This window comes from Musa acuminata, chromosome BXJ3-4 (assembly GCF_036884655.1).
Source record: "Musa acuminata AAA Group cultivar baxijiao chromosome BXJ3-4, Cavendish_Baxijiao_AAA, whole genome shotgun sequence".
Lineage (NCBI taxonomy): Eukaryota > Viridiplantae > Streptophyta > Magnoliopsida > Zingiberales > Musaceae > Musa > Musa acuminata.
In genome coordinates this window covers 4,900,259-4,925,534 of record NC_088352.1, presented here as the reverse complement: position 1 = coordinate 4,925,534, position 25,276 = coordinate 4,900,259, and the positions used below count along the sequence as shown (strand labels likewise).

The following is a 25,276-nucleotide window of genomic DNA, read 5'->3' as shown; positions in this document are numbered from 1 at the left end:
GGGTGGGAAACATCCGATCACCATCGACAGCTCCTCTGAGTGTAGTGACTGTCATCGATGTACCTTTCTTTGATTCATAGGTGGATCTTTTCGGACCTGTGACACATTTTTTGATCTGAGGTTGATGAATCATTGTACATCCTGCATACTAACACATGAAGATGACTGTTCGAGATGATAGGTACCCTTTTTTCCCTCAGGGAAAAGCAAATATGATAGAAGACGAGCATCCGATAAACCAGGTAGAAAACTTAGGATTCACGTTAGCTTTATAGGAGCAAATCTCCTCTTCATTTGAAGCTGGAACAGCTAATGATTTGCCCATAACTGTGATCACTTAGATTTAGTTCTACCAGGTTGAATGCTTCGGTGTGAGATCAATGAAAAGATGAGAGCAATTTAGTGCGTCAAGGCTGAGCTCAAGTCACTCCAGAGCATCTGGAATTGACATGAAGAAGCTTCGTGCAGATAATTGCCATGAAGACATGGTGCGAACTTGGATAATATCCTTCTTATTACACCCATTATGTTCAACGATGACAGATGGTGCGAACTCGAGACAAAATATTCTCCAAGCTTTCTTGATCACACGAGGCCGACGATGTAGTGTTGATGAGGATGTCCACTTAGCCTCATGAGGTTGGCTATACAGTGCTGATGATGATTCGATACATGGTTTTACGATCGGACCAATCGCCCATCACATTATAGAAGACTCTCAGATATAATCTCGAAAACTTTTAGGTGAAACATCGAAGGGTAGATATAAGATAATTTTTTTTTATAGTCTCGATCCGAATCTCTGGATCCTGACACCTTAATCTAAAACGGATTCGAAAGTAACAATTGGCTCCTACCTAAAACCACGTGTCGGACGATTAGAATGTTTTGGAACACTTGCCATTCCAATTTCTCTTGCTTTCAGACGTGTGTCAAATCTACTTGTATGTATATGTAGTTTCGTCAATGTTTACAGCTAACATTAGCTTGGTCAAAATGCCGACATTGGCTTTATTCACTGCAAATCCTTCTCACAATCATTTGGTCGCAGGTCTTCGGTCTTCATGGGGTAGTCATGGAGAAGCATGCACAAGACTTCGCCATGGCCCCCAGGAACCAACAACAAAGCTTCCTTTTCAAGCAGAGATCATGATCCAGGGATGATAAGCTAAAGCAAAACAACGCTGCCCCACCTCTCCTTCTTCCTCCATCCATCCATCATCATCATCATCATCATCAACCTCAGCTCTCTCTTCACTGTCTTGTTCATGTCGTCCCATGGAAAGTGATGGTCCTCGGCTAGCCTTTCTGCCTTCTTCTTCTTCTCCATGTGGACCATCGCACGGTACAACCCTCCATCACTGGAGCTGCCATCAAGGAGGACCTACGTGCCCACCCTGCCCATGTAGATGATACTGGCATTTCAAGCCATCTGTGTCAGCAACACCTTCGGGGTTTGACATCGGAGAGATCGAAGGAATCTTTGCCGCACGCCCGTGCACACATGCAGCAATTAAAGGGATTTAACAGCCCATGCCGACGTCCCACCGCTAATCATGCTTGCTTTGTTTGATGTTTAGAATGTAATCATCATTTGTTTGGTTGGACTATTAATCCTGCCGACAGAGTTTGACGATTCAAACTTCATCGTTCGAACTGGATCCTTAGTTGTGTACAAGTACATATATATGTATATGTAGCCAAAGTTCTTCAAAAGCTTTTTATTGTTTTCACCTCTATATATGGTTTGAATTTTATATCAAGAATCAAGTCAAGTAGCCAATTATTTGCTAAAAGATGCTATATACATAATTGTTAATGTGGATCTTGGTGATATATGATCCATCTTGTTCTTCCGTACTTACACACCTTTAAAACTCAAACCATTATGATAGTTTTGAATAAATCTCTTCGGGGAGTTTGACTCGTGATGGTTTTTTTGAAACTAGATGATTTTTTTGAATAAATCTCTTCCGTACTTAGACATCTTGTTCTTCCGTACTTTGACACCTTTAAAACTCAAACCATTATGAAAACTTGAAATTCTAACTTATGTGCCATCATCGTCGAACATGAATAGACATGATTTGATTCTATCTAAAAAACATGAGCTTATCTCGATAATCCAAATGGTGATTTTTGTGAGATGGTTAGGTCAGGGAAGATCTAGTCGAAGAGATCTAAAGGTAGCGGTTGAATGTTCGAGGTGACTTTCGAGTCGGACCGAGGTGGGTCCTAGCTTCCTCGGGATTCTGGAGATGAGTTAAGGTATGTCTTGACTTCGTTTGAGACTTTGTATAAGCGGCCAGTGTTAGGGAGATTTCTTGACCTGACCCCTCCGATAAAAAAGTTAGTTTTAGTGGAGTGGGAACAATAGGATTTTCTAGTCAGATCCCCTACTCAAGCTTTGAGGACCGACTTTTATACCTAGGCAATCGATAGAAGGAGACTGACGACTGATGGGGACTGGTCCATACATCCTCTTATGGCTCATTTATGCGAACAACAGATTGCTACAGTTTTTTGTGGCACGTCGTCAATGAGGAACGACTATAGGAGCATCACTTGTCAGTCCTAACGGTTGCCAAGGATAGACAAATGATGATCTTCTGCATAAACTAACCAGAAAGGGGGCAGATAGGCTTTATTGTCAAGGGGTTACTGTTCTTAATGGCTAGTTTGTATTGCCTTCCCTTGAGTTACAATTTGTCAGGGGTGATATATTATCGCTTTGTTGTTCGCCACTACAGAGGGTGATACTGGCTTCTCTCTGCCCACATCAGCGTCTTGGTGGCCAATTGGCATATCAAGGCTAATGTTAGCATATCACCTATCATTCGTCCCCCTTATAATGTGTGCTTCGGGACTCCATAGAGGTGGCTTCGAGGCACATTATTTGATCTTTTTGTTCAGTCGGGGTTAACTTGGTCGGGTTCTTTAATTTCCGTATTTTGGGTGTACCTCATTCGATAGACCTATTGTAATAAGGCATCTAGGCATAGGTTGGGCTTCTTGACTTGCACACTTCGGGCATGTTATGTCTGATGTCTCATCGTAGCTAACGTTGTGGTGTAGGTTGGATTTCCCAACTCGTACGCCTCAAGTGTACCATGTCTTACTTGTCTACCGTGGTGGGCGTTCATCCCTGTCGTCATAGGTTAAGGGCCTTTACCATAATGGGCCTTGGTTCCTACTATAGCAGGTTAAGGTCTTCCATCATAGTGAGTCTTTATCTTAGTCATAGTGGGTTAATGATTTTCGTTGTATCGAGCCTTTATCCTAATCACAGTGGGTCAAGGGTTTTTGCTGTAGCGGACTAGTGGACTTATGCCGTAGCAAAGCCTTCATCCCCATCGTAGCGAGTCTTCTTCCCCGCCATAATGGGTCTTCATCTTCATCGTAGCGGGCTAGTGGGCTTCCACCGTAGCAGGCCTTTGTCCCCACCCATGGCGAGTCTTCTTCCTCACTGTAGTGGGTTGGGGGCCTCCACCATAATGAGCCAGTGCACTTTCGTCATAGTAGGCTTTCATCTTCATCATGACGAATTTTATTCCCTATAGTAGTGAGTCTTCATCGGTATCATAGCGAGTTGGGGACTTCCACCATAGCAGGCCAATGGGCTTCCATCATAGTGGGCCTTCATCCCCACCATGGTTGGTCTTCTTCCCAGTTGTAGTGGGTCCGGGGCCTCCACCATAGCAAATAGGTGTCGTTTTGTCATAGCGGTCGATCTGGCTATGGCCTCCTCATCGAGCGAACCATCTTGCGGCTAGTCTAGGTGTCAGGTATTGAATCCTAGCATATCATCCTTTCACATTGTGGTAGGGCTAGCAGGATGGAAGGGAGACGTTAGATTGTAGCGGGCTTTTTTTTTTTTTGCCTTATTAGGGGTTCAATAGGCCTCAAGACCCATGTTAGAAAATCTGGACCTAGATTTTCTAAAAAATATCTTGGCATCGTGTAATGATTGGTACGTAAAAATACATAATAAAAAAACCATACGTACCATGTAAGATTTGTTATAGAGGGAGATTATATATTCATGAAAAATCTCAGATCTATAGGAGAGGACGAAGGAGGTCAACTGTCCTCTCTAGTGGTAATCCACATGGAAAATAGGGTGATGACACTCCTCAAATCGCTGCATGATCTTCCTCTCCACGCGCACTGTAAGGCTGCATTATAATAAAAAAGGGTCGACCCTATTTGTTGTCCATATGCCCCAAATTAGGTTTCTTAGCTTAGGAAGAGAGGAGAGAGAGGAGAATAGGAGAGGCGGCCAAGAGAAGACTAGCTTGTGTCATCTTTTATCCCCTCTTATTTATAGAGATTCCTACTACTTAACCATAATAGATCCTACCCTATTGGGTATTGGATCTTTATTTAATTACCCAAGCCTATTGGATTAGTGGATCTCTACTCAATAATCTCTTATTGGTTCTTATTAAATCTATCTACATGATCCAATAATTCATTGGTTTACTAGATATACAATAAGATATGGGCTCCAATGGATATCTCATATTGAAACTTCTATTCGTCGTAACACCTACCATATGTGTGTGACCTTCTAGACCCAATATCAAGCTGATCGTAAGTCATACTTATCAAAACTCCTTCTAACTTAGTAAATTTTTATTTTCATAATATTTCATTCGACTCATTGACTATGGACATACTAGGCCACTACACTGTAGTCCCTAAAGGATATAAGAAAATTCAATCTACCAGACATGTCTGTCCTCAACTACTGTGTATCTATAGTTTCTCATCCATCTAATATCCCAAAAACTATATATTGGGCATGATGCTATTAGGCCTATACGGAATTTACTCGAGTCTCGCTTTAATCGGATTCTTCTAGAGAATTTTTTTCCTCTCAATTTGAATGACCCTAATTAAGGATTTGTATGAGTAAGAACACATAATATTTCTCTCGTATCACCAAGAGCAGATGATCATTTATCGATACTCAATTGTCATCCTAAGATTGGCTACCACTTTTGATAACCGACTATGCTAGATCTGAAACTTCTAGACCTATAAGTCTAGTATCAAAGAGTGGAGTACTCATATAGGATATCCTAGGTATCTCAAGTTTAAGGGTCAGACACACGATTAGGACCACATAATTGTTATCTGCCAATGAGGTATCATCAATCATTTAGAATTTTGTGAGCATATCAATTGGTGAACTCATTCTCTAATAAGCACCAACACTATATCCCTAGTATCCTCACATGAGCAGTTATGAGATCTATCGTCACTATCATATGGATGAATATATAGCATAATAATCTATCTGGTTATCTCGATATCCCTCTTGAGTAACATGTGATCAGGATTATTTATGATATATGTTTAAAGGTGAATCAATCTTATTATCATGATCTTATCGCGATCTGATTCCCCTTACATAGATTCATGGACATAATAATATATGTAACATACAACATAAAGTGAGAAAAACATCAATAATAATAATAATAATCAAGAGATTATGCAGTATGTCACACATGTCATCACTCACATGATTTGCTTGTATGACACCTATGACTAGCAGCCCATGCTCTCCTTGTGGGTCTTAAAGCTTCAACCCTTTATAGTTGGGCTCAAGTCTTGTTGTCGTCGAGGCTTCCTCAAGGCGACATCATGAGAGGGGATTCTCACCTTCAGGAAGCTTCCAGATTGGGGACATCTATCTTAGTTATTAGGAGGCTAGGGGGGCAGTGGCTTCCTTTAAACTTCTTTCGCTCTTCGGGGAATAGCTCATTTTATGCCTTAGCCTTTTCCTTTAGCTTTGCCCCATCATATTTTAAGAGTCTCCACTTGACCTTTTGTCGTTGCCTCCGATGGGCTGGTTGATCTCTCTCCATCTTCTTCGGTGACCTTCCGATGTCCCCAAACTAGATTAGGATGTCTTTACCTTCTCACCCTAGCTTTGATTCATTGAGTTGTCCATCTGTTGAGGTCAATGCTTCATCCTCATGTAATCCAAGGTAGTACATATTAATTTGTCCTCCTGTGCAGATGAATCTTTGGTAGACCCAAAAACCCTTGGGACCTTGAGTCTATATAAGATGCTCACAACTGTGATTCAATCATTATCGAGTCTTACCTAGATCGACTGTAGTCCTATTATTACATCTCGATTGAGTATGAGTTGTCAATCCCTTGACTTGAGCAACGTCCCTTAAACTTGATCCTTGGGGGCTTCAAAGTGAGGCTACACCTCCCGTTTCACCCCATCATTGTGTCATGCCTCGAGTGGTGGAGATTTCACCCTCCTATATTGTTGGGAAATCATAGGGGGGGCGACATCATATGCGCAGCGGAAGAACAAGAAAACAAAAATCCCCGATTCCCAAAAAGATGTTCGTCGTCGTGCGAAGATTGGTGCGCAAAATCCGCAAAAACACAAAACTGCGTATAGAGATTGTGTTACCTAGGGAGATCGTATATCCCTGTTTCTTTGCAGATCCTTAGGAGAGGGTGAAGGAGGTCAAGCGTCCTCCTCTCTAGCGGTGATCCACACAGCAGGGTTGCGACGACGCTCCTCAAAACTCCAGGCCTACTCTGAGGGGAGAGGGAGAGGAGAATAGGAAGGGCAAGCAAAGACTCTAGCCTATGAGGCTGTGAATCCCTCCTATTTATAGAGATCCCGTGTCAAAACCCTAATGGGTCCTTTCCCTAGTGGGTATTGGATCTGCATCCAATAAGACAAGGGCTCCGTCGGATATCTCATATCCGAACCTCTACTCATCGCAATGCCTACCATATGTGTGTGACCCTCTAGGCCCAATATCGAGCTGGCCGTGAGTCATACCTGTCAGAACTCCTTCTAACTCAGTGAATTATTATCTCTGTAATAATTCACTCGACTCATCGACTACGGAAGTACTAGGCCACTACGCCGTAGTCCCCAGACGATACAGGGGAATCCAATCCATTGGACCTGTCTGTCCTCAGTTACCATGTACCTATAGTCCCTTATCCATCTAATATCCCAGAGACCGTATATCGAGCATGGTGCTGTCAGACCCATACGGTTTCTACTCGAGTCTCGCTCTAATCGGATTCTCCCGGAGAACTCTTTCTCTCTCAATCCGAATGACCCTGGCCAGGGATTTGTCTGAGCAAGAACACATGGGATATTCCTCTTATGATACCGAGAGTGGATGATCCTCTATCGACACTCAATAGCCCTCGTAAGGTCGACTACCACTCCCAATGACCAGCTGTACTAGATCTGGGAACAGCCAAACCTATAAGTCTGGTATCAAAGAGTGGAGCACTCATACAGGACATCCTTGGTGTCTCAAGTCTAAGAACCAGATACACCACTAGGACTACGGAATCGTTGTCTGACAATAAGGCATCATCAACCATCCAGCATTCCGTAAGCGGATCAATCAGTGAACTCATTCTCCAATGAGCACCTGTACTGTATCCCTAGTGTCCCTACACGAGCAGCTATGAGACCAGCTGCATCCATCATATGGACGGGTATACAGCACACCAGTCTATCCGGTTATCACGATGTCCCTCTCGAGTAACCTATGACCGGGATTATTTAGGATATGTGTTTAAAGGTGAATCGATCTCATTATCGTGATCTCATCACGATCCGATTCCCATTGCACAAATCCAAGGACATCACAATATATATGCATTTATGCAATAGTTATAAAGTGATATACGCCAAAATATAATAAGCAAAAAGATTCTGTATCAAGTCACACGTGTCATCACTCACGTGATTGGCTTGCTGGGCACTTATGACTAGCAATCTCCCACTTGACCTAAAGCCAATCACCTATGTGTCTGATCTCCATCAGACCCCTGTGACGCTCAAAGACAAAAAATGAGACAACGGCTTTGTCAGTGGATCTGCAATGTTATCTTCGGATGGAACTCTTTCCACTGCTACATCTCCTCGGGTTACGATCTCTCTTATAAGCTGGAACCTCCTCAGAACACTTCTGATAAGACCCGGGTTCCCTTATTTGAGTAATCACCCCATAGTGGTCGCAATATAAGGAAGTCGACTTGTCGCTATCCGTATCGACTCCCAAACTCCCTCCTTTGCTGCATCTAATGCGGCAATGTACTCCGCCTCTGTGGTCGAGTTAGCAGTGGTATCTTGCTTGGAACTCTTCCAGCACACTGCTCCTCCATTCAAGGTGTACACATACCCTGAATTCGACTTGCTATCATCGACATCAGACTGAAAACTTGAGTCAGTGTAGCCTTCAACCTTAAGGCTATTACCTCCATACACTAGTAAAAGATCCTTAGTCCTTCTCAAGTACTTAAGGATACACTTTACTGCTTTCCAATGCTCCAAGCCTGGATCCGCCTGATACCTGCTCGTGACACTCAGAGCATGCGCTATATCAGGCCTAGTACATAGCATGACATACATGATAGACCCTATTGCTGAGGCATAAGGTATCATATTCATGTTTGCCCTTTGGAATTTTCCATGCCAAACCTTTTGACAATGGTTTCTATGTACCTGGACTGGGACAAGCCAAGCATCCTTTTGGATCTATCTCTATAGATTCTAATCCCCAAGATATAAGATGCTTCTCCTAAGTCCTTCATGGAGAAGTGTCTAGATAACCAAGCCTTTATTGTGGATAGCATTCCTATGTCATTCCCAATGATGAGGATGTCATCCACATATAACACCAAAAAGCTAATAGCGCTCCCACTTACCTTTCTGTATACACAAGGCTCATCTTCGTTCTTAACGAAGTCATAAGATCTGATTGCCTCATCAAATCTTATGTTCCAACTTCGGGAAGCTTGCTTTAGTCCATAAATGGATCTAAGCAACCTACACACCTTATCTGGGCAGTTCTTGGACACGAATCCCTCAGGTTGCATCATATACACCTCCTCCTCCAGGTTCCCGTTGAGGAATGCGGTTTTCACATCCATCTGCCAGATCTCATAATCATAGTGTGCTGCAATAGCCAATAGAATTCTGATGGATTTTAGCATTGCTACGGGTGAGAAAGTTTCGTCGTAGTCAACACCTTGCCTTTGACGATACCCCTTAGCCACTAGCCTTGCTTTATAGGTCTCTACCTTTCCATCTACTCCGATCTTTTTCTTAAAGATCCACTTGCAACCGATGGGTACAATACCTTCGGGTGCATCAACTAGGTTCCAAACCTTATTGGAGTACATAGAATCCATCTCAGAATTCATGGCTTCTTTCCACTTCCCGGAGTCTATACTCATAATAGCCTCCTCGTAGGTCTGAGGATCAATATCCTCTACATCCTCTGCTCTAATATGTCCCACATATCTCTCAGGAGGATGGGATACTCTATCAGACCTGCGTAAAGTTGAAACTTGTGTATTAGATACCTGAACAGACTCGGGCTGTAGAGTGGTGCTTGAGCTTGGTTCTCCAACCTCGCTCAATTCTATCATTCTCCCACTGTCTCCGTCAAGAATGTGTTCCTTCTCAAGGAACACTGCTCTCTTAGCTACAAAGACCTTTTGGTCCTCGAGATGATAGAAGTAATACCCACAAGTTTCCTTGGGGTATCCCACAAATTTACATCGCCCTGTCCTTGATTCTAACTTATCGGGGTTGTGTCTTTTAACATGGGCAGAGCAGCCCCAAATCTTAACAACCTTAAGATCAGGCTTCTTCCCTTTCCATATCTCATATGGTGTAGACACTACCGACTTAGTTGGAACTCTGTTCAGAAGGTAAGCTGCGGTTTCTAGGGCATATCCCCAGAATGAGATGGGTAGGTCAGCGAAACTCATCATGGACCGTACCATATCTAATAATGTACGATTTCTCCTTTCAGAGACACCATTGAGCTGAGGTGTATAAGGAGGTGTCCATTGGGATAATATCCCATGGTCCTTGAGGAAGTGAGTAAACTCTGTACTTAAGTACTCACCTCCTCGATCTGATCGAAGAGTTTTGATACTCTTTCCAGTCTGGTTCTCCACCTCATTCTTATACTCTCTGAATTTCTCAAAGGCCTCGGACTTGTACTTCATTAAGTACACATATCCATACCTTGAGAAATCATCAGTAAATGTAATGAAGTAGGAGTAACCTCCAATGGCATGAGTTGGCATGGGTCCACATACATCACTATGTATGAGTTCCAACAACTCAGTGGCTCTCTCTCCATTTCCACTAAATGGAGAGTTGGTCAGTTTTCCACGAATGCAAGGCTCACAAGTTGCATATGACACATAGTCGAATGGATCTAGATATCCATCATTTAGCAACTTTTGAATCCTTCTTTCATGGATGTGACCTAGCCTACAATGCCACAGGTAGGCACTGTTCAACTCATCTCGTTTCCTTTTGGACACATTTACATTCATGATATGTGGAGTGGTGTCTAACATAAATAAACCATTATGCAATGTTCCTTTCGTGATGATCTTATCATCTAATAATATCGAACAACCATTGTTCTCAAAAACAAATTTATATCCACTAACTGTTAAACATGAAATTGAGATAATGTTTTTGATAATAGAAGGAACAAAATAACATGCATCTAATGCAATAAAAGCTCCACTAGGCAGATGTAGGGCGACCTCGCCAACAGCTAATACAGCAACTTTTGCTCCATTACCCATCTTGAGGTCCATCTCGCCTCTCTCTAGTCTCCTAGGCCTTGCCAGAACCTGCAATGAATTGCATATATGATAAGCACTACCGGTATCCAATACCCATGTGTTATCATAAGAGTCTGACAAATGGAGACTGATCATGAATATACCTGAAGCTTCATCAAGCTTTTGTTTCGCCCTTTCTGCAAGGTACTCTTTGCAGTTTCTCTTCCAATGCCCATCTTTACCACAGTGGAAGCACTGGCCTTTGTCCTTTGTTGGGTCTTTCTTAGCAACCTTTGTTTTACCTTGTATGCCCTTGCCCTTTCCCTTCTTAAGGGACCTTTCTGCTTTCCTTTTCTTTCTGGTCTCACCAGTGTAGAGAACTGGCTTCTCTTTCTTAATAGTACTCTCTGCCTCCCTCAATATATTGAGGAGCTCTGGGAGAGTCACCTCAAGCTTGTTCATATTAAAGTTTATTATGAACTGTGAAAAGGAATCTGGTAGGGACTGAAGCACAATGTCCACACACAAGTTATCCTCTAGGACCATTCCTAGACCTGTGAGTTTCTCTATCCACTCAATCATCTTTAGGACATGGTTCTGAACCGGTGTCCCCTCAGTCATCCTAGCGCGGAAAAGGCTCTTGGATATCTCATATCGTTGAGTCCTTCCCTGTTCCTCAAACAATTTACGGACATGTAGGAGAATGGATCTGGCATCCATCTTTTCATGTTGTCTCTGTAACTCTGGAGTCATAGAGCCCAACATATAGCACTGAGCAAGAGTGGAGTCATCAATGTACTTAACGTAGCGAGCGATCTCATCCTCGCTTGCCCCTTCTTCGGGCGTAGGCATCACTGTATCAAGGACGTACACGATTTTCTCCGCTGTGAGAACAATTCTCAAGTTACGGAGCCAATCCGTATAATTTGGACCAGTGAGGCGGTTGACATCAAGTATGCCACGTAAGGGATTTGAAAGCGACATTTTCTGAAAATAAAGATGTAGCAAAAATGAATAACATGCAGATTTTGCAAGAAATAAACTATCAAGATATGGACTTCTATCTTAATATGCTCCCACTATTTTACTAACGAGTCACGCGACACCCTCAGCACGTGAAACGGAAGTCTCCGGCAGACTTCTAGTGGGGATCAGGATCCAATCAGCGTCTTAGTGTAACCTCGAGGGACTCGACCAATCACACTAAGCCTAAAAGGTAGACAACTCTTGCCGATCACAACTCCTTGTGATTCCCGTCCTGTTCGGCCTCCGAATCACCATGGCCTCGAGGGACTCGACCAACCATGATGCTCGGTTAAGTCAACACCTTCGTTACAAGATGAGTCTGATTTGATGATATACCCTCGAGGGACTCGACCAAGCATATCATGCCCTCAGGTCACCGGTGACATCTCTATGTCGTAAGCAAGATAGCGAATCGCGATATAGGTGAGTCTCGAGGGACTCGACCAACTCAACCTACACCGGGATTCGGTTCCTACTCATAACGATGGAAGGCCACGTGGGTCAATCTAATTGCCTCACGTTTACCGACTTAATATTATCGAGAGATGTTTCTATGATTAGGTCTCATAATATGACATGTCACACATATGCATATTTAATATATATCTACATCGCATGCAAATATATATACATATCTAGTAGGTGTATAAGCAATCACACCAGATGATCATGGACCACAACCTAATATGATTAGGCCCGAGCCAGTAGGCCTAATCACTCACATCAAGATCTATGTGTGCAACGGTGCATCTCCATGCCTTGTGATCGTCCATCTCGTCCTCGTCGGTTCCGTCGACATCTTGATGCATCTCCATGCATCACGATCGTCCGTCTCGTGGGTCCCGCTATGGCATCCACGCTCCCGCTGCGCCTCCTCATGTGATTACAACTTAATCATAGGCACGCAGGCCCGACAATAAACGAGAAATATAATGGAGGTTCGCAGACCTCAATAATAATAATCACAAGTACACACATCACACGGTCCATGATCATCCGTCCACTCATCATACATCACATGTATAAATAATCATCATCATGTAGGACTACTAGATAATAATAAAAATAATAATCAACTAAACCTTTTAATTAATTAATATTTTCTGAAATCAGGGATATATAGGGAATTTCTCAATTCCTAAGGGTATTTTCGTAATTTGGACAAAAGACAGAAATTGGAATTTCTCAAATTCCGAGGGGCAAAACTGTCTTTTTCCCAGAAAACCCTAATGCCCTTTCCCCTTTTCGCTGCTGCCGCCGCCGCCACCCTGCCGGCGGCGGCCTGTGCGGCGAGGGGCGGGGCGCTGCCCTCGCCTGCGGGCGGCACGCCCGCTGGGGTCGCTGCCGCTGCAGGTGGGCGCCCCCGCGGGCGCCGCCGCCTTTGCGGGCGGTTCTGCCCGCGAGTCAGCGCCCGCAGGTGGTGCTGTCTCGCTGGCGGCCGCCCCTGCGGGGTTTTTGCCCGTGGGAGCAGCGGCCACAGGCGCCGCTGCCCTGCGGTGCCTCAGCCCGCGCTGCTGCCCCGCGGCGCCTCTACCCGCGGGCTCAGCGGCCGCAGGCGCCTCTACCCGCGGGCTGCCAGCCCCGCCGGCAGCAAGCCTGCTGCAAGCAGGCCGCCGGCCGGCTGCTGCAGACACAGCGCTTGCGCATGCGCCGGCGCTGTGCTGCCTGGCTGCGACTGCGGCTGCCGCTGCAGGTGGCTGCAGGCATGCAGATCGAGGGCAGCAACTGTTGCTGCCCTTCCTCGCTTTTGCGTCAACGATTTTGACGTCAAAATTCTTCCTAAACACAATACACGCAGTTCAAAACCAATCATTCGCACGAACAACCTGGCTCTGATACCACTGTTGGGAAATCATAGGGGGGGCGACATCATATGCGCAGCGGAAGAACAAGAAAACAAAAATCCCCGATTCCCAAAAAGATGTTCGTCATCGTGCGAAGATTGGTGCTCAAAATCCGCAAAAACACAAAACTGCGTATAGAGATTGTGTTACCTAGGGAGATCGTATATCCCTGTTTCCTTGCAGATCCTTAGGAGAGGGTGAAGGAGGTCAAGCGTCCTCCTCTCTAGCGGTGATCCACACAGCAGGGTTGCGACGACGCTCCTCAAAACTCCAGGCCTACTCTGAGGGGAGAGGGAGAGGAGAATAGGAAGGGCAAGCAAAGACTCTAGCCTATGAGGCTGTGAATCCCTCCTATTTATAGAGATCCCGTGTCAAAACCCTAATGGGTCCTTTCCCTAGTGGGTATTGGATCTGCATCCAATAAGACAAGGGCTCCGTCGGATATCTCATATCCGAACCTCTACTCATCGCAATGCCTACCATATGTGTGTGACCCTCTAGGCCCAATATCGAGCTGGCCGTGAGTCATACCTGTCAGAACTCCTTCTAACTCAGTGAATTATTATCTCTGTAATAATTCACTCGACTCATCGACTACGGAAGTACTAGGCCACTACGCCGTAGTCCCCAGACGATACAGGGGAATCCAATCCATTGGACCTGTCTGTCCTCAATTACCATGTACCTATAGTCCCTTATCCATCTAATATCCCAGAGACCGTATATCGAGCATGGTGCTGTCAGACCCATACGGTTTCTACTCGAGTCTCGCTCTAATCGGATTCTCCCGGAGAACTCTTTCTCTCTCAATCCGAATGACCCTGGCCAGGGATTTGTCTGAGCAAGAACACATGGGATATTCCTCTTATGATACCGAGAGTGGATGATCCTCTATCGACACTCAATAGCCCTCGTAAGGTCGACTACCACTCCCAATGACCAGCTGTACTAGATCTGGGAACAGCCAAACCTATAAGTCTGGTATCAAAGAGTGGAGCACTCATACAGGACATCCTTGGTGTCTCAAGTCTAAGAACCAGATACACCACTAGGACTACGGAATCGTTGTCTGACAATAAGGCATCATCAACCATCCAGCATTCCGTAAGCGGATCAATCAGTGAACTCATTCTCCAATGAGCACCTGTACTGTATCCCTAGTGTCCCTACACGAGCAGCTATGAGACCAGCTGCATCCATCATATGGACGGGTATACAGCACACCAGTCTATCCGGTTATCACGATGTCCCTCTCGAGTAACCTATGACCGGGATTATTTAGGATATGTGTTTAAAGGTGAATCGATCTCATTATCGTGATCTCATCACGATCCGATTCCCATTGCACAAATCCAAGGACATCACAATATATATGCATTTATGCAATAGTTATAAAGTGATATACGCCAAAATATAATAAGCAAAAAGATTCTGTATCAAGTCACACGTGTCATCACTCACGTGATTGGCTTGCTGGGCACTTATGACTAGCATATATGGCACCCAACCCCTCAAATAATAAGGGTTGGAGGGCATGATACTTCTTTGCACCCGTCAAGGGTAGGGCTTCTCCCTTGCTTGGTGAATATGGACTATTGACAACACTCCTCCCTCACTGTTGGATGAGGAGGTTGCTAGTGTCCGTCACCTAAGGGAGGTCCTCTCCTCTTATGATGCAATGAGGTGGATAGATAAAGATTGGTTAGTTGAGGCATGCCTTAGCCTGACCCCCTAAGGTATAGACTGGTCTTCTCTTACTTATTTCTTGATGTTATTGTTGACCTTGTGTTTAGATGTCTTTCCTTCTACAGACATAGGTATTAAGTACTTGAAGGGATTGGGCCCCTCACTAGGGTCACGAGCTCCTAAGGTGGTGACCCGAGAGCCATCTATGGAGGTCGTCAACCCTTCTCGGTAGGATCGCGGTGATCCCGAGTAGCCAGCTGCCACGGTTGGGGCAATGACTTGAGCTGCTAAGTTGGCCAATCAACTGGAGCTGGTCTAACAGCAACTCAGGGATGCCGAGCTAGAGTTTGAGGATGCATAGAAAAAGTTGTACGAGGCAGAGCAAGGGTGCGAGGAGGCGGCTTGGGAGTTAGAAGATGCTGAGCAGCACTTGGCCGAGCTCGACCAACAAGCAAAGGACACTCGGGAGAAGGGTAGCCTGATGGAAGATTAGTTGTTGATCCTTTTTTATGAGCTGGTGGTGGCTAAGACTAAGGCCCAAAAAGCAAAGGAAGGCTTGGAGGAGGAACGGTGTCGTGCCCTCGATCTAGAAAAGGGGATAATCATCACCTACAAGGAGTCGGATGGATTCCAACAGGGCCTTTTGAGGTCGGGGTGAGCCTCATATTAATACGGGTACTTTATCGCCCTGGAACGGTTCAAAGCAAAGTACCCAAGGTTGGAGGTCGAGGAAGACCCTTTCATATATTACCCCAAGGATGACAACATGCCAATGGCGGTCAAGGTCCCTTTCGATGACAGTCAACGCCTTTTTTTTGGGCTCCTAACCAAGTCTAATGCTTTTCCTTCTTTAATAAAAATCTTTCTTCTCGACATGTAATTCTTTATTTTAGCATGTGTTGGGACCCTCGGGACGGGTTATGCCTAGCCTTATGTGAGCATCGTCTTAAGGATAGAATTTCTTCAAGTTGGCAATGTGCCAAGTCTTTGGTAGTGTTTTACCCTTCATGGTCTTGAAGCAATAAGTCCCTTCTTGGACTACCTCAATCACTCAATAAGGCCCTTCCTAGCTTGACATTAGCTTTCCTCAAGATCCCCAACCTTGACCTGTTGCAAGCAAACCTTGCAGTTATAAAGCTTAACCACCTCTTGCTTGTACTTAGAGTTCGAAGATGTACCTCAGCTCTTAGTTCATTGACTAAGTCTAGCTTGACCCAGAGTCCTTCCTCCGACATGGTTTTATTGAAGTTCTCTATTTGGAGGGTCGGGAAGATAATCTTGGGCGATAGCACTGCCTCGGAGTTGTATATCAAGCTAAAGAGTGACTCGTCCAAGTCGGTCTTGGGAGTGGTTCAAGACGCCCATAATATGCTTAGGAGCTTGTCAAGCTAGGTGCCTTTCGCACCCATGACCCTCTTCATTAGTCCTTTAATGATGGATCAGTTGGTAACCTCGGCTAGGCCGTTGGTATGAGAATGTGCCATCGATGGTTAATGGGGATTGGTCTATACATCCTTTTGTAGCTCATTTATGCGGATGGTGAATTGGTATAGTTTCCCATGGTGTGTCGTTAGTGAAGGAAAATTGTAAGGGCATCGTTTGCCAATCTTAATGGCTGCCAAGGACAAGCAGACGATGATTGTCTGTGCAAGTTGACTAGGGAGGGGGCAGATAGGCTTTATCACCAGGGGATTACTACTCCCAGCGATCAGTCCATACTGCCTCCCCCTAAGTTACGGTCTTTTGGGGGTGGTATGTTGCTGCCCTGTCGTTCATCACTAGGGAAGGGTGACGTTAGCTTCTCTCCACCCACGACAATGTATTGGCGGTAACCAATTGATAGGTAAAGGTTGATGTTATCATATTCTCTATCAGGTAATACTCCGAGAGAGTTAATGAGCTTATTCTTATTGAACGAAGATCCTGGTAGTTAGCATATCACTAATCACCAGTAAATTTTCAAGCTCGAACTCCTTGGAGGAAGCCAAAATTGTGGAATTATGATCCATGGAAATTGATAGTAGAGCATTAAAAGTGAGCGACGTTATAACCGTTTCATCAAACATGCTCCGATCGAGCTCAGCTCAAATCCCAAATTTGTAGTATATTATGGGGGAGAGATGCAGAGCCAAATTTTATCTTGACTGAATGAGTATATTAGATTATATTATCTATATATTAAAATAAAGGTCAGTTTTAATTAAACAATAGTTTTCTTTGAGATAAAAATAGTAGCCTTCTTGAAATTAAAATATCTCATATGGTACCAATAATAAAAAAAAAAGAGTTCAATATATCATTCATTTGTTCGATAATATTTGTTATTTTTCATATTTTCCTAATTGGTGACATTTATACTTTTTAGCAAATTTTTAATCATAAGAATACTACCAGATTTAATTTTCTATTGTTAATTAGAAGGGCTTATGATAGATTGACAATGTTTTTTTATGATAATTTATATAAATATTTTTAAAATCAGACTTGGATTGAAGCCAACTTGAGATGTTCCGTATACATTATAAACTTTTAATGAGACCCTAACAGGTAAGAAAAAAGTGAGAGTTCCATGAGTTGGAGGTGAATATTGGGTGTGGTTATACAAATTACAACATAAAAAAAGATTGAAATTTAATCATCTCTCTCAGACACAGAACTTGCTATAGGCTCTAATAAAGATTAAAATTAGCTTCGAATCTCACTAGAATCTTCAATATATCGTAATTTAGCTTAACCTTCCACAAAATTCAATCAAGAGGCAACAGTTGAAAATTTTCATAAGATTTGTTAGTTTATATGGTTCTATTTAATTAGGTAAAATATATTATAGATTTAATTAACTTTCGATTATGATTATCAGTAAAAAAAATAAAGTTTACTTATGGTATAATTTCTTGAGAGATGACCTTGATGGGAGGTACTCTTTAAATTATTTATCCATGCTCTTTTACTCTCACCTATAAATAAATAGGATCTCCTAGGGATTATACATGATGTGAGATTTATTCTCAATCTCACTTAGTCCTTATTATATCACTCATAGTAGCCATGTGAATAATAGAAAGAGAGAGTAGAAGGAGAGTCTAATTCATTCTATAGATTTATACTATTGCTACTTGTTGATTAGATTATAGAGCGCATTATTGAATCTGATAAAGTTTTTTCAATGGCATTGAAAGGTATGTAATCTTGATCCTAATCTATCATTATTTTATTTTGATTTTAGATCAACAAAATATTGATAATTTTAAATTAATCTTGACTAATCTAATTGGGTTGGTGTTTGGCCCAAATCAATCAAACTCAATTTGGGTGACTCGATTTTGAGCTTGCCTAATTAAATAGAGTTGATTGGGCCAATTTAAGATTTTATACAAAATAAAAAATAAATTATGGATTCCTTTTATAATTTTTTTCATATGATATATTCATAATTTTTATTTATTTATGATAATCAAATTTTAATTATTATTATGGGATATTTATGTAATTATTATCAAACATATATTGAAAATTATAAAATAATATTTATTTTTTATATAAAGGTATTATTTATATTTTATCATAATTATAATCATCATATAAGTTTTTTTATGTTGATTAATATTTAATAATTATTATAATTATTATAATTATTATTTTCTTATTGAACTATTTTTATCTATATTAAATTAAAGAATAATTAGTAAATTTTATTAATAATTTATATCCTTAAGTTTCGATATTTAAATTATAATAAATATTTTATTATTTATAGAATATTTTAAATTATATTTTATATTATTATATTGGTCTTATGACCACTTAAGTAGCCTAGACCAATATATAAAATTATTTTAAAGAATTAATTTTAAATAATAATAATAAATAATATTCATAATAACATATATAATTATGAGATTTAGGTAATCTTAAAGAAAAATCTATATTGAATAATTATGTGCTGAGGTAGGATAATACTATTTTATATATTCTTATAAGTTAGGTTATATATTTAAAAATAGTAATACTATTCCATGAGAAAGATATTAGTCCTCCATAAATAATTTTAGTGAACACTAGATATATTAATAGGTAAAACATGAATGATATTAATTATTCATCATATTTTTGAAACTCACAGTATTAATGTTGTTTTGTATTTTACAATTATACTTCCTTCGATAGCCTCTTATACTTCTAGTGTTCTTATATTCTCTGGTTTAAATTATTCGATTAAAGCATTTGTAATTCACACTAGACATATTAATTCTTGACCTAATATTGCTTTTTGAAAGGCTCACAAATTAATGAAAACATTGTGAAATAAATTAATGAAATGAATACTTTGATAAAGATCTAAAAGCTCTATCTAATGTTTATAAAAATGACAATTGTAAATAATATCAAAACTTCATTGTCGCTTACAACTAATACATAAGAATATTTGAGAGTTATTCAAGATAAATTTAAATCTATTGATAAGTCAATAGCATATTAATGAAGAAACTAATTATAGTTTATTATGATGGTGCTTGAGAGATACATGATCACACCATTGATAAGGTTATGAAACTTAAAACATATGACATAAATTTGGATGAATCTTTCCACGTGCAATTCATTTTTAATTCTTTTTTTTCTCAATTTAGCCCATTTAAGATTCACTATAATACAAATAAAGATAAATAAGATTTGAACGAGCTAACTAATATGAGTATTCATGATGAATTAAGATTAAGATAGGAAAGATCTCATAATACTTTGACAACTACTCAAGGAGCTAGTAATAAAAAAGAAAATTGAAGTATCATTCACTAAATTAATTTGGTGAGTTTGAAAATACTGAGTGGACTAATGAAAAAAAATTCATAGTAAAATGCTTCTTTTATGATTAAAAAAATATATATAAAAAATAATTACATTAAACGTAATACTTGGTTTTAAAAAAGGTATAAATTACGCCCTTGTATCTTTCAAATTAAACATTATAGATGTTTCTTCTAATATTTTGTTTATTGATTCTATTACTTTAACTCATATTACCAATAATATATAGGGATTTCTGATAACCTAGAAACCAAAAGAATGTGAAAAATTCATAGTTACGAGGAATTAACTCAAAGTGAAAGTAATAACAGTGAGAACTTATTGCTTACACCTAGAGACAAATCATTTGCATTTGATAGATCTTACAAATATATGATATATTCTTATTATTTTAAAAAAAATATAATTTTTATATCTAGAATTTATGAGTTACGATATCATCTTTCTTTTGGTAATGATAAACTCAGAATATTTTATAATTCAATAACAATTGGTTCTGAAATTTTGTGTAATCTTGAGTTTCCATCTTTCTGAAATTCAATAACATCATTACCTTTTTATAATCTTAAGTTACATCAAATGAATGATAATATTTCTCAATAAGAATCTAGATAAGAAAACCTAGATTAACAAAATAAAAGATTTATAGAGAAGGAAAAGAAAAGTTGAGCTTGCAAATTTAGAAAATTCATTTATGACCTTAAACAAACTTCAGTAATGATATATGAAATTTCATGAAACCATTACTTTATTCTGATTCAAGAAAAATCCTATTGATTTGTGTGTATATCTAAAAGTAAGGGTGAGTAAGTTTATTATATTGATCTCATGTACGAATGATATTTTACTTGACAATAGTGATATTAGAAAAGTTAAGGGATAATTTCTTGAAAAAGTGTAAAGCAATCACTTATCCTATTATCAATAATGGAAGTTGAATTCTTCGCATGCTTTGATGCCACAAATCAAGGTTTGTAGTTATGAGATTTTATTTAAAGACTTGGTGTGGTTAAGTCAATCACTAGAGTGCTGAAGATATTTTGTAATAATATCGTAATGGTTTCTTTCTCCAAGAATGATAAGTACTCTAGTGATTATAAGAATATTAAGATAAATACTTAGTAGTCAAAGAATGAATCTAGAAACAACATGTGTTAATTGAGAACCTGAGCACTATTTTGAAGATTGTTGATCAATTTACTAAACTTTTATAACATAAAGTGTAACATATTCTTATAATGAGTTTACGAGCAACTAATAAAAAAATTGATGATACATTTTTAGGTGAATATTATTATTAATATTTTTTACTTACTTAATTAAGATTATTTATTTCTATTATCATATTTATATTTATGTATATGCATATTATAGTTGAATATGATAATAGAATTATCTTGATAATACAAATTACAAGAGTTACTAGACTACATTAGGAAAGATTATACATCAAGAGAGTATGACATTGATGACATACAACTATATAACTCATAATAATACTCAAATTTAATGAGGCTTAGTTTTAAGATTCATGGCTATGTAAAAAAAATACTTTTCAAATATTTTAAAATTTAATTATATAAAATTATTTTTAAATTATTTTTTTATTTATTTTTATATTTTAGTTCTTACAAATTAATAAGTTAAGTGAGAGAATGTTAAATTATGAAATCCTATTTAATTAGGTAAGATAGATTATAGATCTAATTAGATTCTGATTATAATTATCAACCAATAAAATAAAAATTCTTATTTATAAATAAATAAGATCTTCTAATGAACTATACATGATACAAGATCTATTCTTAATTTTCTTTAGTCTATATTTCATCACTTATATTAGTCATGAAGAATAAAAAGAGAAAAGAAAAAGAATCTATTTCATCCTATGCCTCTTCATTCGGTTATAGAGCACATTTAAAATTTTGTAGACCAACATAAAATGATACACAATTTTGATCTTAATTTATTATTATTAATTTTAATTTTGATATTAAAATTTTCTATATAAAAATAACATAATTACAGTTTTTATATTTATAAAAATTATCTATAATCATGTAATATATTCAGTGTCATCTAAAAGTTTAACTGCATAAACAAAGCATTACTAGTAGTAAACACCCAGGTAGAATAGAATGTTTGGCGACACTAAATCTAATCTCCTTCACTGTACCTGCCCTAGTTCCAGGTTTTCGATGTAGCATGCACTGCAATCACCATTTACGAGCTGGTTAAGCTCCACACTTAATTGCCATTGACTTGTATCCCTTGAAATCGAAGTCTGCAACAGGAGACGAATCCAGCGGACCAACCAGGTTTCTTGGGGTCACCGAAGCGTCATCAGAACGAGTCCCCGCTTCACTTTGACGAAGCAGAAGAGTCGCCCAACGCATGGGTTTGAAGGCCAACCCACTGCCTCTTGGAAACAGACGTGAAGGACATGGGAAACATTCTAGCAAGCAGGTTGCCGGTCATGGCGGTTGTTCTCATCCACCGAAATTATTGACAACTGAGACCCAAGATTGGGCTTTGACTCCTCGCCGTCGACTCTGCACTACATGTTTGACTTGTTCATCCCTTCGATCAATCAAAGAAGTATGTGAATCACGAGAGGTTCAACTTCATTTACTGCATTGAAACCTCAATAAAAGATGAGCAATCCTATACTGTAGCAATAGTCACTTCATGTATTACGTCGTCCCCAAGTACTGGTGAGATATATTTAAATTTGGCCTGCAAAATGACTTCGTGACGAAGATTTGCTTCCTTTGGATTCTATTGGATTCCAGAGTTCTCTTGGATCTTTCAAGAGAAATGTATTGAATGTATGCCTTGAACATGTCGAAGGCAAAACGAATCTTCACTAAATTCCAGATCCCATCCACCAATTTATTAGTGAAGCATCTTCTTTAAAGAAGGAAAAGGATTCGATCTACGTTTCCCCACTCACCTTGGAACTTACTGAGGTTTCCAGACCCAGACAACAAGCAAATCCCCACCTGTCTCTCTCACACAAACTGAAATTGAATGACATCCACTGCTTCTCTTTAGCCTTTCAGAACAGCGGAAGGAGATCCCGGAACAAAAAGTCAACACCCACCGCACAGCTCCCCTCGTTCAGTTCTCCACTTGCTTCGTTGTTGTTCCTGTCATGCGCAAAGACTTGTTTGTTTCGTGAGCCTTTGTGGTCATCTCGGCAACTTTAAGGCCTGCTACTGGTGCAGCTTCTACTCTTGTGGAGTAAGGAGGCTGCGAAGGCTACTCTTGCTGGTTCCTGATTGATTTCGGGAAACCAGGTAAGATTTGAATAGAGGAGAGAAGAAATGGAGGATTCGGGCAAGCCTTCGCTCCATGTTGAGTCCTCAGCCGCGGAGGGCGGCCACTTCAAGCTGCCGGTGGACTCGGAGCAGAAGGCCACGCAGTTCTGGCTCTTCTCCTTCGCGAAACCTCACATGCGGGCCTTCCACCTCTCATGGTTCTCCTTCTTCTGTTGCTTCGTCTCCACCTTTGCAGCTCCGCCCCTCCTCCCGTTAATACGGGACAACCTCAACCTCACCACCACCGACATCGGCAACGCCGGCATAGCCTCCGTGTCCGGAGCGGTCTTTGCCCGACTCGCCATGGGCACCGCGTGTGACCTCGTCGGCCCCCGCCTCGCCTCCGCCTCCCTCACCCTCCTCACCGCCCCCGCCGTCTATTTCACCTCCGTCATCAACTCCGCCTCCTCGTACCTCCTCGTCCGGTTCTTCACCGGCTTCTCCATCGCCTCCTTCGTCTCCACCCAGTTCTGGATGAGCTCCATGTTCTCTCCTCCCGTGGTGGGCGTCGCCAACGGGATCGCCGGCGGCTGGGGGAACCTCGGCGGAGGCGCCACCCAGCTCATCATGCCCCTCGTCTACGACCTCATCCACCACATCGGCAGCACAAATTTCACCGCTTGGCGCATCGCCTTCTTCATTCCGGGCTTCATGCAGACGCTCTCGGCGATCGCAGTCATATCCTTGGGCCAAGATTTGCCCAACGGCAACTACCGGAAGCTGGAGAAGGCTGGGGACAAGCACAAGGACAGCTTCCGCAAGGTGTTCTACCATGCCGTCACCAACTACAGGGGGTGGATCTTGGCGTTGACCTACGGCTACTGCTTCGGGGTGGAGTTGACCATCGACAACATCATCGCGGAGTACTTCTACGACAAGTTCAACGTCAACCTCCGCACCGCAGGGATAATCGCCGCGAGCTTTGGGCTGGCAAACATCATCTCGCGGCCGGGCGGAGGCTTGCTCTCAGATTGGATGTCGAGGAGATACGGGATGCGAGGGAGACTGTGGAGCTTGTGGGTGGTGCAGATCGTGGGAGGAGTCTTGTGCATCGTTCTGGGGCGAATGAACAACCTCAGCGCGTCCATCATCGTCATGGTCTTGTTCTCCTTCTTCGTGCAGGCTGCGTGTGGACTTACCTTCGGAGTCGTCCCTTTCGTCTCCAGAAGGTACATACTTCTCCATGGTTGATCCATGAACGTCACAGAAACTGACGACTCCATACAATCTGCAAGCAGGACAACACAAAAAGCCATCTTCCCTTCAAGTTCTTCTTTCATCAAACATCTGGTGTTCTGCAGGTCTCTGGGAATGATATCAGGGATGACCGGCGGGGGAGGCAACGTGGGCGCCGTCATCACGCAGCTCATATTCTTCAAGGGAAGCAAGTACTCCAAGGAAACAGGGATCACTCTCATGGGCGTCATGATCCTCTGCTGCACGCTCCCCATCACACTCATCTACTTCCCGCAGTGGGGCGGATTGTTCTGCGGTCCAAGGCCGAAGGCCACCGCAGAAGATTACTACGCAGCAGAATGGAGTGAGGACGAGAAGGAAAGAGGGTACCACTCGGCAAGCGTCAAGTTTGCAGAGAATAGCGTGAGGGAAGGAGGCCGAAGACGCGATTCTTCGCCCACTGTTCCTGCAGACGACACGCCTTCACATGCTTGACCATGCAATCGCTCTTGGAGCAGCCTACTGGACTTTGCTTCGAGATGATGTCCATAGATGTGATCTTGGTAGTGGTCGAAACCAGCATCCATAGATTACCAGATGCTATCTTGTTTTCCTGAGTCACAACAAAGCAACGAGTAAAGCTATATTACAACATTAACTCTACCGAGCAACACACGTCAAGAACGAAAACAATGGACACTAAAAAGCTCGAATTCGCACAAAAAATCGCCAATTCAAGACGATATAAAACGTCAACACTATTCAACGCTCCTTTCACGACGCTCATACTCCACGTATAGATTC

At 41.3% G+C, this 25,276-nt stretch overlaps 1 protein-coding gene across 1 annotated transcript; it reads left to right on the top strand.

Annotated features, from left to right (window-relative positions):
- The first annotated feature begins 22,975 nt into the window (after positions 1–22,975).
- LOC103980761 (high-affinity nitrate transporter 2.3) lies at positions 22,976–25,130 on the top strand. The gene is made up of 2 exons (XM_009397259.3): positions 22,976–24,465; positions 24,598–25,130. The coding sequence occupies exons 1-2, from the start codon at positions 23,303–23,305 to the stop codon at positions 24,965–24,967; spliced, it is 1,533 nt and encodes a 510-aa protein (XP_009395534.2). The 5' UTR covers positions 22,976–23,302; the 3' UTR covers positions 24,968–25,130.
- The last annotated feature ends 146 nt before the right edge of the window (positions 25,131–25,276 follow it).

Bases quoted from the DNA above. Each gene is read 5' to 3' on its own strand.
- LOC103980761 (XM_009397259.3), top strand. From the start codon at position 23,303: ATGGAGGATTCGGGCAAGCCTTCGCTCCATGTTGAGTCCTCAGCCGCG. The intron at 24,466-24,597 runs GTACATACTTCT...GGTGTTCTGCAG, and splicing joins GTCCCTTTCGTCTCCAGAAG to GTCTCTGGGAATGATATCAG.